Source organism: Cherax quadricarinatus, chromosome 56, assembly GCF_038502225.1.
Source record: "Cherax quadricarinatus isolate ZL_2023a chromosome 56, ASM3850222v1, whole genome shotgun sequence".
Taxonomy (NCBI): Eukaryota; Metazoa; Arthropoda; class Malacostraca; order Decapoda; family Parastacidae; genus Cherax; species Cherax quadricarinatus.
The window spans coordinates 18,596,285-18,612,204 of NC_091347.1; the positions used below are offsets into that span (position 1 = coordinate 18,596,285).

Sequence of the window (15,920 nt, forward strand, 5' to 3'; positions counted from 1 at the left end):
AGTGATGGAGTGAATGATGGTGAAAGTTTTTCTTTTTCGGGCCACCCTGCCTTGGTGGGAATCGGCCAGTGTGATAAAAAAAAAAGAAATAATAATTCACAAAGATAAACACTTTATTATTTATTAAAGCAAACATAAAACAAGGAAACATGAAAGGTATATCCTATTTGAAAGAAAAATGAAAAATGAAATGAAAAAAATAACATTTGAACTCAACGCTAATATATGTAGTGATACTGGGGTGTCTGGTGTTGGTGACACTGCGTGTTGTTGAAATCGTAGCCGTTGCTGATGATGTGGGGGGGGGGTCGCAGGTGTTGGTGACAACCCACCGGCTCGTTCTTCACAGTCTATAGCCGTGAATAATTAGTCCAGATGACAGGAAAACAGGTTCGTTACCACTGCTATGATGAGGGGTTATGTTCCTGCGTCTATACATAACAGGTAGATAGATCCAACATGGGACGTCTCACGACTTTAGTCCATCTCCATCAATTCTTCTCGTTGGTTGGCAGGTGACCCAATCTGTTATTCCAAGCTGTAAAGAGAGACAGGTTACCCACTGCTTAAGAAATCACTCTCCATGATAAGTACAATACCTAAAAGACGTGGTGATTATTAAAATATTTATGAGATATCAAGGCTGAAGGGACTAAGTTTATTATTAGTCAAAAGTGAAGCTTTCAACCAATAAGTCCACTAAAATATGAGCAGGCATGTACTTACAGTAGTGCTGGGAGCTGTGAGTCAAGTGGTTACTGTTTGACCGGAGCCCCACACGTCACCTTTCGGGGGGGGGGGACGAAGGGGGGGATAGCGGGAGCTAGACTTACCCTACCTTAACAAGCAGCCGGCAATCAAACTATCACTTTCGGGGTGGGGGGAAAAAGGGGGGGGGGATAGTGGGAGCTAGACTTCCCCTACCTTAACAAGTAGCTGGCAATCAAACTATTGTTACCATGTACTTGCTCGATACTCCTATCTGTTGAACTTTTCCCTCACACTCCCCCATACCAAGACTTATAGTCAAGGAGTATAAGAAGAATAGGCGAGGAAAAAGTTCTAACACGTGGAAGTCGCGCAAGGCAACAAATCTTCTACTGACTGTCACGACTTAACCAGTCAGAGAAATAATTGGATGAACCATTGATATACACAATATGGAACTTAAAAGCTTGGAGAGCCAATGTCCACCTCAAGAGGCGACTGTTGGTTCCCTTAAAAGTTTCTAGGTATATCAAAGGTTTGTGATCTGTTTCTAAAATGAATTCTTTTCCCAGTAAATAAAATTTAAGCTTGGAGATACCCCACACAAGGGCCAAACATTCCTTTTCTATGGTGGAGTATCTCGTTTCTGTGGGAAGGAGTTTCCGGCTTAGGAAGCATACAGGGAAGGGAGTACCATTTATTTATTTATTTATTTATATTTATTTATAAATTTTAGCATACATACAGAGGTACAAAAAAATACAGGTAAGAGCAGCATGCCAAAGCCACTTATATGCATAGCATTACGGGCTGGCTTAAAATTAACTTAAGATTAACTAAGCAATGATGAAATCAGTGATAAGACATTATTGTAAACAGATAACTATAGAATACAAATGAGTATTACAAAGACAGGTCATATGGTTGCATGCATTGCTGTTCATTCAGGTAGTGTATTTAAAAAAAAAAATAACAAAGTTAGGTTTAACATTTATTTTTTTTTTTTTTATTATCACACCGGCCGATTCCCACCAAGGCAGGGTGGCCCGAAAAAGAAAAACTTTCACCATCATTCACTCCATCACTGTCTTGCCAGAAGGGTGCTTTACACTACAGTTTTTAAACTGCAACATTAACACCCCTCCTTCAGAGTGCAGGCACTGTACTTCCCATCTCCAGGACTCAAGTCCGGCCTGCCGGTTTCCCTGAATCCCTTCATAAATGTTACTTTGCTCACACTCCAACAGCACGTCAAGTATTAAAAACCATTTGTCTCCATTCACTCCTATCAAACACGCTCACGCATGCCTGCTGGAAGTCCAAGCCCCTCGCACACAAAACCTCCTTTACCCCCTCCCTCCAACCCTTCCTAAGCCGACCCCTACCCCGCCTTCCTTCCACTACAGACTGATACACTCTTGAAGTCATTCTGTTTCGCTCCATTCTCTCTACATGTCCGAACCACCTCAACAACCCTTCCTCAGCCCTCTGGACAACAGTTTTGGTAATCCCGCACCTCCTCCTAACTTCCAAACTACGAATTCTCTGCATTATATTCACACCACACATTGCCCTCAGACATGACATCTCCACTGCCTCCAGCCTTCTCCTCGCTGCAACATTCATCACCCACGCTTCACACCCATATAAGAGCGTTGGTAAAACTATACTCTCATACATTCCCCTCTTTGCCTCCAAGGACAAAGTTCTTTGTCTCCACAGACTCCTAAGTGCACCACTCACTCTTTTTCCATCATCAATACTATGATTCACCTCATCTTTCATAGACCCATCCGCTGACACGTCCACTCCCAAATATCTGAATACGTTCACCTCCTCCATACTCTCTCCCTCCAATCTGATATTCAATCTTTCATCACCTAATCTTTTTGTTATCCTCATAACCTTACTCTTTCCTGTATTCACCTTTAATTTTCTTCTTTTGCACACCCTACCAAATTCATCCACCAATCTCTGCAACTTCTCTTCAGAATCTCCCAAGAGCACAGTGTCATCAGCAAAGAGCAGCTGTGACAACTCCCACTTTGTGTGTGATTCTTTATCTTTTAACTCCACGCCTCTTGCCAAGACCCTCGCATTTACTTCTCTTACAACCCCATCTATAAATATATTAAACAACCACGGTGACATCACACATCCTTGTCTAAGGCCTACTTTTACTGGGAAAAAATTTCCCTCTTTCCTACATACTCTAACTTGAGCCTCACTATCCTCGTAAAAACTCTTCACTGCTTTCAGTAACCTACCTCCTACACCATACACTTGCAACATCTGCCACATTGCCCCCCTATCCACCCTGTCATACGCCTTTTCCAAATCCATAAATGCCACAAAGACCTCTTTAGCCTTATCTAAATACTGTTCACTTATATGTTTCACTGTAAACACCTGGTCCACACACCCCCTACCTTTCCTAAAGCCTCCTTGTTCATCTGCTATCCTATTCTCCGTCTTACTCTTAATTCTTTCAATTATAACTCTACCATACACTTTACCAGGTACACTCAACAGACTTATCCCCCTATAATTTTTGCACTCTCTTTTATCCCCTTTGCCTTTATACAAAGGAACTATACATGCTCTCTGCCAATCCCTAGGTACCTTACCCTCTTCCATACATTTATTAAATAATTGCACCAACCACTCCAAAACTATATCCCCACCTGCTTTTAACATTTCTATCTTTATCCCATCAATCCCGGCTGCCTTACCCCCTTTCATTTTACCTACTGCCTCACGAACTTCCCCCACACTCACAACTGGCTCTTCCTCACTCCTACAAGATGTTATTCCTCCTTGCCCTATACACGAAATCACAGCTTCCCTATCTTCATCAACATTTAACAATTCCTCAAAATATTCCTTCCATCTTCCCAATACCTCTAACTCTCCATTTAATAACTCTCCTCTCCTATTTTTAACTGACAAATCCATTTGTTCTCTAGGCTTTCTTAACTTGTTAATCTCACTCCAAAACTTTTTCTTATTTTCAACAAAATTTGTTGATAACATCTCACCCACTCTCTCATTTGCTCTCTTTTTACATTGCTTCACCACTCTCTTAACTTCTCTCTTTTTCTCCATATACTCTTCCCTCCTTGCATCACTTCTACTTTGTAAAAACTTCTCATATGCTAACTTTTTCTCCCTTACTACTCTCTTTACATCATCATTCCACCAATCGCTCCTCTTCCCTCCTGCACCCACTTTCCTGTAACCACAAACTTCTGCTGAACACTCTAACACTACATTTTTAAACCTACCCCATACCTCTTCGACCCCATTGCCTATGCTCTCATTAGCCCATCTATCCTCCAATAGCTGTTTATATCTTACCCTAACTGCCTCCTCTTTTAGTTTATAAACCTTTACCTCTCTCTTCCTTGATGCTTCTATTCTCCTTGTATCCCATCTACCTTTTACTCTCAGTGTAGCTACAACTAGAAAGTGATCTGATATATCTGTGGCCCCTCTATAAACATGTACATCCTGAAGTCTACTCAACAGTCTTTTATCTACCAATACATAATCCAACAAACTACTGTCATTTCGCCCTACATCATATCGTGTATACTTATTTATCCTCTTTTTCTTAAAATATGTATTACCTATAACTAAACCCCTTTCTATACAAAGTTCAATCAAAGGGCTCCCATTATCATTTACACCTGGCACCCCAAACTTACCTACCACACCCTCTCTAAAAGTTTCTCCTACTTTAGCATTCAAGTCCCCTACCACAATTACTCTCTCACTTGGTTCAAAGGCTCCTATACATTCACTTAACATCTCCCAAAATCTCTCTCTCTCCTCTGCATTCCTCTCTTCTCCAGGTGCATACACGCTTATTATGACCCACTTCTCGCATCCAACCTTTACTTTAATCCACATAATTCTTGAATTTACACATTCATATTCTCTTTTCTCCTTCCATAACTGATCATTTAACATTACTGCTACCCCTTCCTTTGCTCTAACTCTCTCAGATACTCCAGATTTAATCCCATTTATTTCCCCCCACTGAAACTCTCCTACCCCCTTCAGCTTTGTTTCGCTTAGGGCCAGGACATCCAACTTCTTTTCATTCATAACATCAGCAATCATCTGTTTCTTGTCATCCGCACTACATCCACGCACATTTAAGCAACCCAGTGAGTAACATTTAGGATATACAATTTATATGGTTCAGTTATTCAGTATTTATTTGGTTTTGAGTGAGTAAGTGAACTTTGAGAAGAGACTTGAATTTATAAACAGGTAGTGTTTCTTTTATATTTACAGGTAATGAATTCCAGATTTTAGGGCCTTTTATGTGCATTGAGTTTTTGCATAGCGTGAGATGGACACGAGGAACATCAAAGAGTGATCTGTGCCTTGTATTATGGTCATGTGTTCTGTTGAGGTTGGCAAGGAGATGTTTGAGGGGAGGGTTAATATCAGAGTTAAGTGTTCTATGTATGTAATAAGTGCAATAATAAGTATGGATGTTTTGTATGGTGAGTAGGTTGAGTGTTTTGAATATTGGTGGAGTGTGCTGCCTGTAGTGAGAATTTGTTATCATTCTAACTGCAGCCTTTTGTTGGGTAATTAGTGGTCTGAGATGGTTAGTTGTTGTTGAGCCCCATGCACAAGTTCCATAGGTGAGATAGGGGTAAATAAGAGAGTGATAAAGGGCCAGGAGGGCTGACTGTGGAACATAGTACCGTATCTTCGATAGTATGCCTACAGTCTTGGAAATTTTCTTAGAAATTTGTTGTATATGTGTATGAAATTTGAGTCTATTATCGAGGTGGATTCCTAAGAATTTTCCCTCTGTTAGCTTTGTGATAGGTGATCCGTTTATCGTTATGTTAAGAGGTACATTTGTAGCTCTGCTACCAAACTGAATGAAGTAGGTTTTGTCAATGTTTAATGTAAGTTTGTTAGTCCTCATCCAGGTAGATATTTTCTGTAATTCGGTGTTTACAGTATTGGCTAGCGTGACTGGGCTCGGGTGAGAGAAGACGTATGTGGTGTCATCTGCAAAAAGTGTGGGTTTGAGTAATTGCGAAGCATTTGGTAGGTCATTTATGTATAGGAGAAAGAGAAGAGGGCCAAGGACACTTCCCTGTGGGACACCAACTGTAATTGGTTGTGCGGAAGAGCTTGCCCCATTTGCGTACACATATTGGCTTCTGTTGCCGAGGTAAGACTTGAGGTAGTTGAGGGAGTGCCCTCTAATACCATAGTGTGACAATTTTACGTGGAGCAAGTCATGGTCAACTGTATCAAAAGCTTTACGTAAGTCAATGAAGATCCCCAGTGGGACTTCTTTTTTCTCTATTGCAGTGTATATATGTTCCAGCATGTGTATAATAGCATCATTAGTATTTTTATTAGGCCTGAATCCAAATTGGCAGGGGTTGAGAATGTTATGGGAGATGAGGTAGGAGTAGATTCGTTTATGAATTAATTTTTCGAAGATTTTTGAGAGAGGGTGTAAATTGGATATTGGCCTATAGTTATTCAACTCTGTTTGGTCTCCTCCTTTATGGATCGGGGTGACCCTTGCTATTTTGAGAACTGTAGGGAAGGTGGAGGATTCAATGGATTTGTTAAAGAGTGTTGCAATGATTGGTGATAGTACTTGTGATGCTTTTTTGTATATAAAGGGTGGTAAGGTATTTAAATCTCCTGCCTTGTTTTTCAGTGCGTTGATAATAAGGGAGACTTCGTATGGGTTAGTCGGAGCTAGGAACAGTGTGTTCGGGTAGTTGCCAGTGAGGTAGTCATTTGGTGGGGTATCTGAGCTTGGGATATTATTGGCAAGGTTTTGGCCTATAGTGGAGAAGAAATCATTGAGTCTGTTTGCTGTTTCTGTTGGTGGGAGTTGGGGTTCATCTGATTTTGCTAATTTTATTTCGCTATGTCGTGATATCTTTTTTGTTCCCAGAATTTCTGATAGGGTCTTCCAGGTCTTTTTTATATCACCTCGTAAGTTGGATAATCTGTTCTCATAATACAATTTTTTTGCCCTTCTTATCAGGCTGGTTAGGATTGACGAGTAACGTTTTGTTTGGTCTCTGGTTATGTGACCCATTCTGTACTGTTTTTCATATCGGTGTTTTGTATTTATGGATTTGAGAATGCTGGGTGTTAGCCAGGGACTGTTCAGTCTCTTAGCTGTCATCTGTTTAGTTTTTTTAGGGCAGTGCTTGTTATAAAGGTATTGGGTCTTTTTTAGAAAATTATTAAAACATTCGTCAATATCTATAGATTTCTAGCTCAGTGTGCCAGTCAATGTTTGTTACTGCTGTTGTAGTATTGTAGTAACACCGCACCTAAGCCAGTATTGGAGGCATCAGTTCTTAAACAAAATGTTTTATTAATATCTGGAATCTTAAGTATAGGGTCTTTTGAGAAGATATTTTTAATCTCATTAAACTTTTCCCGAGCTACGTCGGAAAGTTCAAGAGGAGTTCCTTCACAGACTTTTTAAGGAAGTCGGATAAGATGCCTGTAAGATCAGTAAGGTTCGGGATAAACCGTGCATAAAAATTTACAGAACCAAGAAAGCTACGCACGAGCTTCTTGGTTTTGGGGAATTTAAATTCTAATAAAGCTTTGATCTTACTGGGGAGAGGCTGCAGAGAGTTATTAGAAAGTATCAGTCCAAGATATCTAATCTTGTTATATCCAAGGAAGCATTTCTTCGGCTTGGCAGTGAGGCCATGTGAGCATAACCTACATAAAGCTGATGTTAATGTTTGGATATGTTCGCCCCACATGGATGTCATTACGTAAATGTTATCAAAATAACTGAAACATTTGGCATATTACCCAAGACCTTTCTCATCAGTCTCACGTAGGTAGCACAGGCAGTTACCAAACCGAAGGGCATAGTTCTATACTGCATCAGTCCTTGGTGTGTAGGAAAAGCGGTGTACTGCTTAGAAGAAGGATCTAACATTACTTGATGATATGCCTGCGCAATATCAATCTCTGAAAAGAAGGAAGCGTCATAAAATTTGTGTAAATCGCTATCTATTAAGGGCATAGGCTCAGCATCCCACCGAGTTATAGCATTAAGGCCTCTGAAGTCAATAGCAAGTCTATATGAATTATCCTCCTTCTTAACCATGACTACTGGTGAGCAATATGATCTTTAGTTTTAATAATTTGTCTACCTCTCGGTCAAATGCATCCCTAAGGTGAACTGGAACTGGGTATAATTTCCGTTTGATAGGATTGTCCGTCACTAAGTCAATCTTATGGACTACCGTGGAGGTAACACCTGGAATATCAGTAAAGATGTCTGAGAAGCTTCTCACACATTGAAGTAGTTCATGTCTCTTATGGTCATCCAAAGATTCATTAATATTAATGTTGGTTGTGCCCGAATGGTCAAGAGTCACCAAGTCATGTAGTTCTCTGTCATAGTCTAAATTAGAGGAGTCAATTACGCACACCTTACATTCTTCAGTTGTCTTATCAAGTTCGTGTGGAAAAACTAAGTCAAAGTTATTAAGGCAGTTAACCGAATTTCTTCGGTAATATTTCTTAAGGATGTTGATATGATAAAGCTTAGGTTTCCCCTTGACTTCTATGAGGTAGTCAACTTTCCCGCAAATTTTTAATACTTTATATGGACCTTTCCATGCTACTAATAATTTATTTGACTTGATAGGCAAGAGTACCAGAACTTCATCCCCTACTTTAAAACTTCTCTGACTTTTGGAATCAAAATAGGTTTTGTACTGGTCCATTGACAAGCTTAAGTTCTTCGAAACTATGTCAGAGGTCTCCTCAAGTTTGGATCTAAGGTCAAGGAGAAACTGATAAGAAGACTGAACCTCAGCCTTTACGTCCTCATTAGTCCATAAGTCATGAAGGATGGACAATGGACCTCTGGCCTGTCTACCATAGAGAAGTTCAAAAGGTGAAAACCCCAAAGAGTCACTGGGAACTTCCCTCATGGCAAACAAAGCACAGGGTAGGTAACGATGCCACTCCTTAGGTTTAAGGGAGCAAAGTTTCCTTAAAATGGACTTGAGAATCAAATGCTGGCGCTCAATCCTCCCATTACAGCTGGGATGATATGGTGTTGTGAAGAGAGGCTTCACTCCCAGAAGTTGGTAGAGATGTTGCATTAAGTCAGATGTGAATTGTGTCCCACAGTCAGACAAAATCTCTCTAGGAATGCCAACTCTGGAGAAGGCGGACAAAAGGGCTTCAGCCACCTCTGTAGTAGTGATGGTCTTTAAGGGTACTGCTTCAGGGAAACTCGAAGCATAATCAACTAATGTTAATATATATCTATGTCCCCCAGATGAAAGTGGTGATAAAGGACCAACGATGTCAATAGCTACTCTTTCAAAGGGTACCGTAAAGACTGGCATTTTGACCATAGGTACTCGCCTGGTACCTCGGGAGGATGACAGTTGGCAAATTTTACACGATCTACAATAGGTAGTGACATCTGAGGACATTTTGGGCCAAAAATAGGTTTCTCTAATTTTATCTAAGGTTTTACGATGCGAGAAATGTCCGGCCACTGGCAGGTCATGAGCCATTTTAAGAACAGTCTCTCTGCATTGACTTGGAACAACTAAGATGGAATAGTCTATCTCATCTGAATTTAATTTGAATACTGACTTATACAAGATACCTTTTATATATTCAAATTTATATGAAAAGTTTTTCCTTTGGATAACTTGATATTGTCTAGCTGCATTATGGCAATTCTGAAGAGAAGGGCAATTACATTGTAAATTGACAAAAGAGTCCTTCGATATATCTAAAGGCTTAAAGTCAGGGAACATCAAAGGATGGACAGTAGGAGAAGCCTGGGCTTTGGTCTGAGCCCTAGTCAAGACATTTATAGTATTGGAGGTGATATCTTCACTTTCATCTAACAAGTGAACTGGTGATCCTACTACCTCGCTTTCAAGAGTAGCATCACTGGTTTTTAATCCCACATGAATCTCACGAGACATTGTCTCATCTGAACTTTCGAGGGGCTTCTCTGACTCTACAGGAAGAAGATCTGAAAAGCTTATGTCCATCTTTGGTGATGAAAGGTCAACCTCAGAAGGAAGAATGGCACCTTTTACATTACCTATTAGTGCGGAGCAAGAAGTGATGGGAGCTAGTACGTCTTCAGACCAACCTGTGAACCATTTAGACCTAATGTAACAACGGATAGTAGGAAAAGTGTCCGTACGGCCCAAGTAGTCTGAAAGTATAGCAGAGGAATGAGTTTCTTTAAGGTTAGGGAACAGCTTATCAGAAATGACTATACATGTGCATCCAGTGTCTCGTAAAATGGTAGATACATTAAGTCCATTAACTGTTCCTGAACAGAAGGGTGCTTGGTCATTGCAGTCTTCAAAACATCTTCCAACTTTTTGGACCTTCTTAGGACAATCTGGACGTTTATGTCCCTTAACACCACACAAATGACAAACAGGAATAAAATAAGTCATTTTACTTTCCACTAGAGGCTTTGATTTCTTAAGATCTGATGAACCCTTGCCCTTAGGGTTCGATCCCTTTAGGTCTTTATAGGAATTGTGAGCCTCAGCATACAGGTCAGCAGCCTCAGCAACTTCTTCAGCTTTAATCAGGTTACATTCTCTAATGAATGTTCTTATCTGGTGGGGAAGAACTGTCAGGAACTGGTCAGCAACCAAGAAGTCTCTAAGAGATTCATAACTGTGATCAATTCCTGAACTCTCTATCCAAAAGTCGAACAAACGAAAGAGTGTTACTTGTAACTGCTGAAAGTTTTGGCCATGCTGTAAGGTGGCATACCTGAAATCTTTCCTGTAAGAATTAGTGGTTTTTTGATATGCTTTAAGGATTGCCTTCTTCAGTAGGTTATAATTACATGTGATATCCTGCGACAAAGTTGCATAGATATTCAAAGCTGTACCAGAAAATAACATTCCTAACCTGGTAGCCCAGGTGTCAGCAGGCCATTCACAGAGGGTAGCGGTATTTTCAAACCTGATAATGTATGAAGTAATGTCTTCACCCTCTGTGAAGGGAGGTAAATTAGGTGTTGGAATATGTGCCCTAGCTGCATATGTTCAATTACTCCTTCCTCTAATTGTTGTTGTGTAAGAGTTAACTTTTTATTTTCTAATTCAAGGCGAGCTTTTTCGAGCTCGCGATCTTTTTCTCTCTCTCATGTTCTCTAGCTTTTTCCTCACGTTCTCTACCTTTTTCCTCACGTTCTCTAGCTCTTTCCTCACGTTCTCTAGCTCTCTCATCACGATCAAGTCTATCACGCTCCTTTTTGTCTTCTCTCTCTTTCTAACTGTCTTATCTTGGTTTTTTCTTTCAATTCTCTCTCTCTCCTTTTTCTCTTCTCTTTCGATTCTCTCTCTCTCCTTTTCTTCTTCTCTTTCGATTTTCTCTCTCTCCTTTTCTTCTTCTCTTTCGATTTTCTCTCTCTCCTTTTCCTCCTGTCTTTCCCTTTCTGTCTCTCTTCTCTCTCAATTCTCTCTCTTTCAAGTCTTTCCTGGGTCTTAGCACTAATGAAAGATTCTAAATTTTTCCCTGTTATTCCTAACTTACTTCCAGCGTTCATCCAAAACTGGTATTCCTCCATACTTGCAAGAACAACTTAAACTATCAGGGGGAAAATGAAACGGGTATCAAAGAAAACGGAGGGTTCAATTCCTGCTCCGCTCCAACTATAAATAAACCAGAGGGCTCGATCCCTGCCTCAATTAAACAATATGTATTAAATAACAAAAAGGCACAATACCGTGACTGGAACGATACACAAATAACCTGCACATAAAAGACAGAAGCTCACGACGACGTTTCGGTCCGACTTGGACCATTGACAAAGTCACACTAACAGAGGAGGAGCAGAACGGCTATATATAGGCAGGAAGAGGTGGAGGTAGTAGTAGTGGTAGAAGTAGTAGTAGTAGTAGTAGTACAAGAATTGTATATAATACCGGTATTATATACAATTCTTGTACTACTACTACTACTACTACTTCTACCACTACTACTACCTCCACCTCTTCCTGCCTATATATAGCCGTTCTGCTCCTCCTCTGTTAGTGTGACTTTGTCAATGGTCCAAGTCGGACCGAAACGTCGTCGTGAGCTTCTGTCTTTTATGTGCGGGTTATTTGTGTAATATGTATTAATGAAAACGAAGGGTTCTATGCCGGCTCCGAGCAAACAGTAAGTAGAATGGGGTCCCTTGACCATCCAATCTTCTCATCAACAAATCAAGAGTGTCCTACGACAGTTCCCTTGATATAATAAAGTGCTCAATGAAACAAATTGTCACTGGAAAATCTCGGGTCCCTAGAGTCGAATCCTCCAAAGTGTTTCAAGCTCGAAAAAAGGTGGCAGAATTAACTATTATATCCTGCCTGACTTGACTTACAATAAATTGAGACTATAACAATCACCAAATCTTTTAAATACCTGTACCGTAGTCCTACCATAGAGAATGATTACTCATGGCTGGTGGTAACCGTCTGTTGTATGCGGCATTGAAGTTCCAATGGTAGATTCGAGATGGAGTTGAATCTTGATTCAGTCGAGTTGATCCTGGCAGGGTCGCCACTTGCGAAGGCTTACTCAGCCCTGTAACAACTTCAGACAGTATTACCAAGGCTGGCTCCTCCTCAGGAAAATTAATGAATAGAAAAAGAAATAATTCACAAAGATAAACACTTTATTATTTATTAAAGCAAACATAAAACAAGGAAACATGAAAGGTATATCCTATTTGAAAGAAAAATGAAATGAAAAAAATAACATTTGAACTCAACGCTAATATATATAGTGATACTGGGGTGTCTGGTGTTGGTGACACTGCGTGTTGTTGAAATCGTAGCCGTTGCTGATGATGTGGGTGGGGGGTCGCAGGTGTTGGTAACAACCCACCGGCTCGTTCTTCACAGTCTATAGCCGTGAATAATTAGTCCAGATGACAGGAAAACAGATTCGTTACCACTGCTATGATGAGGGGTTATGTCCTGCGTCTATACATAACAGGTAGATAGGCCTTTAGTCCGTCTCCATCAATTCTTCTTGTTGGTTGGCAGGTGACCCAATCTGTCATTCCAAGCTGTAAAGAGAGACAGGTTACCCACTGCTTAAGAAATCACTCTCCATGATAAGTACAATACCTAAAAGACATGGTGATTATTAAAATATTTATGAGATATCAAAGCTGAAGGGACTGTTTATTATTGGTCAAAAGTGAAGCTTTCAACCAATAAGTCCACTAAAATATGAGCAGGCATGTACTTACAGTAGTGCTGGGAGCTGTGAGTCGAGTGATTACTGTTTGACCGGAGCCCCACACGTCACCTTTCGGGGGGGGGGAAGGAAGGGGGGGATAGCGGGAGCTAGACTTACCCTACCTTAACAAGCAGCCGGCAATCAAACTATCACTTTCGGGGTGGGGGATAACGGGAGCTAGACTTCCCCTACCTTAAGAAGTAGCCAGCAATCAAACTATTGTTACCATGTACTTGCTCGATACTCCTATCTGTTGAACTTTTCCCTCACATCACATTTCAGTGTATTAAAGATCATCCAAGCAGGATGAGGTGCCTTTCCCCCCTCCTCCCCCCCAATCAGGAGGTACAACCCAGCATACTCAGTGAACACCATAAATCACTCACAATCTGTCATGATTTGGGGTTGGTTTACTTGGTTATGGGAGTTTGTGCTTCCTTCCCCATAATGTTACAATGAATGCTGACCACTACATCACCTTTATTGAGGACCATCTGCTGAATATTTTTTAAAATTCATGGCTGCAGCACTTTTATGTATGATAGTGCCCCCCCAATAGGACTTCAGTCCTATTGAGAATGCCTGGAATATCACAAAAAAGATATGGAATCCTGCCACATATCATCCATGTTGTGCCTGCAGCGGCAGATCAGGAACATTTGGGTCAACCAGTTATCCATTGATTACTTCAGGAATCTGAGTGAAAGCATGCCCAAGCAGTTTCAAATGGTCATCAAGACCAAGGGGAAGATGACAAAATATTAATAAGTACCAAGTATTACAGTTTTTGTTATATATTGTTCACATTGTTGCTTTTCAACGAAATTTGTAAGAAAGGGAAGGTCTGTATTACTTTTGAGAGCCATTGTATATAATTTTTCAAATAACTTTCCACAGCTTACGTAAATTTAGGCAAGCGTAACAGCAGATGAGATGCTATTCTTGTGAATGATCTATGTCACGTTGAATTTAAAGTCTGATTAAAATTTTGTCGTAATAACTAACTTATCAAAAACTCGAGTCCTGCTGTAGCCTACTTAACTGTGGAATGGCCCTCTATTCTGCAACCAAGGGAGTATAGTACAGACATCAGCCGTCTCCCACCGAGGCAGGGTGACCCAAAAAGAAAGAAAATCCCCAAAAAGAAAATACTTTCATCATCATTCAACACTTTCACCTCACTCACACATAATCACTGTTTTTGCAGAGGTGCTCAGAACACAACAGTTTAGAAGCATATATGTATAAAGATACACAACATCCCTCCAAACTGCTAATATCAGGGTCATTATTATGAGTATATGCAATGAATAATAGTGAGTTTTTTAAAGTGTGCAAGTATTAATTCATAACATTTTTTGTGCAAGTTAAGATAATCATAATTGTGAAGCAATATATTTGTGTATATATTGTTTCACAATTATGATTGTGAAACAATATATTTGTATTTATTTCCTTTCTGATTCCAGGACACAGTACACTCCCGAGATGTTAACTCAACTTATCCCTGCAATGAAAACTAAGTGCCTTCCACCTCTCGACCGCTTGGGTGTGTTTGATGATCTCTTCTCCATGGTAAGTAATGTTCTTTTATATGAAGTGTCTACATGTGTCTATTTATTGTTCTTTTTTTCTTAAGAAATCAATTTATGTTTATTACTCTTTAAGCTTCCATCAAGCGTGCGTGAGCGTATTTGATAGGAGTGACTGGAAGGAAATGATTTTTAATACTTGACGTGCTGTTGGAGTTTGAGCAAAGTAACATTTATGAAGGGATTCAGGGAAACTGGCAGGCAGGACTTGAGTCCTGGAGATGGGAAGTACAGTGTCTACACTCTGAAGGAGGGGTGTTAATGTTGTGGTTTTATAACTGTAGTGTAAAGCATCCCTCTGGCAAGACAGTGATGGAGTGAATGATGATGAAAGTTTTTCTTTTTTGGGCCACCCTGCCTTGGTGGGAATTGGCCGATGTGTTAATAAAATAAAATAATACTCTGTAAGCACACTAATTTTCCTAATATACAGGAAGGTGGTAAAGGTATAGTAACTGTCTGCATTAAACTCAGTCCTCCATATTTCTCTCCATTTTGTATTTATCCAAGTTGTCTTGTAAGGATTTTCTGTAATTTTTATTTGCTTATTTTGCATAAGATCCCTGCAACACCTGTAAACATTCATCATTTTTATTTCCTTCTGGCAAATCATTTATGTGAATGAAATACATCACTAGGACAAATATTGATTCTTGCGGAACCCTCCTCTTAACACCACCTTAAGAGATAAGAGATAAGATTTCGTTCGGATTTTTAACCCCGGAGGGTTAGCCACCCAGGATAACCCAAGAAAGTCAGTGCGTCATCGAGGACTGTCTAACTTATTTCCATTGGGGTCCTTAATCTTGTCCCCCAGGATGCGACCCACACCAGTCGACTAACACCCAGGTACCTATTTGCTGCTAGATGAACAGGACAACAGGTGTAAGGAAACGTGTCGAAATGTTTCCACCCGCCGGGAATCGAACCCGGGCCCTCCGTGTGTGAGGCGGGAGCTTTAGCCACCAGGCCACCGGGCCACCTTAATCCTTCGAAGAGTCCAGACCCTGTGATCTGAGACTTGTCTACTGGGTCCAATAATTTAAAAAAATAATTTAATTTTTTCTTATGAAATGGCAGAGAAGCTTTTCCTGAAGGCAAGAAAACAAAATGTAGGAAATTTAATGGAAAATTGGCAAAATTACGCTATTGCGAATTTTGCTGCGTCAGCAATATTTATGCATTGGCAATTTTGTCCACTTTGAGTCTTTTTTTTGGCCAATTACATTGTTCCAGTTCATATTCTTAGCTATTTCACTAGTATTACTTCCATTTTAGTGACTGAGCACAAGAAACCACCTAATGAACTATGTCAGCTACCCAGTAAAGTGATCAGAA

The 15,920-nt window shown here is 40.2% G+C and overlaps 1 protein-coding gene across 2 annotated transcripts in view; it reads left to right on the top strand.

The window, feature by feature from the left end:
- Nucleotides 1–15,920, top strand: part of Psa (puromycin-sensitive aminopeptidase) — a 100,396-nt gene that overhangs the window by 54,751 nt on the left and 29,725 nt on the right. For both annotated transcript variants that reach the window (XM_070097123.1, XM_070097122.1), the window contains exon 11: nucleotides 14,460–14,565. In XM_070097123.1, the coding sequence (XP_069953224.1) occupies nucleotides 14,460–14,565 (106 nt within the window). The remainder of the gene's footprint in view (nucleotides 1–14,459; nucleotides 14,566–15,920) is intronic.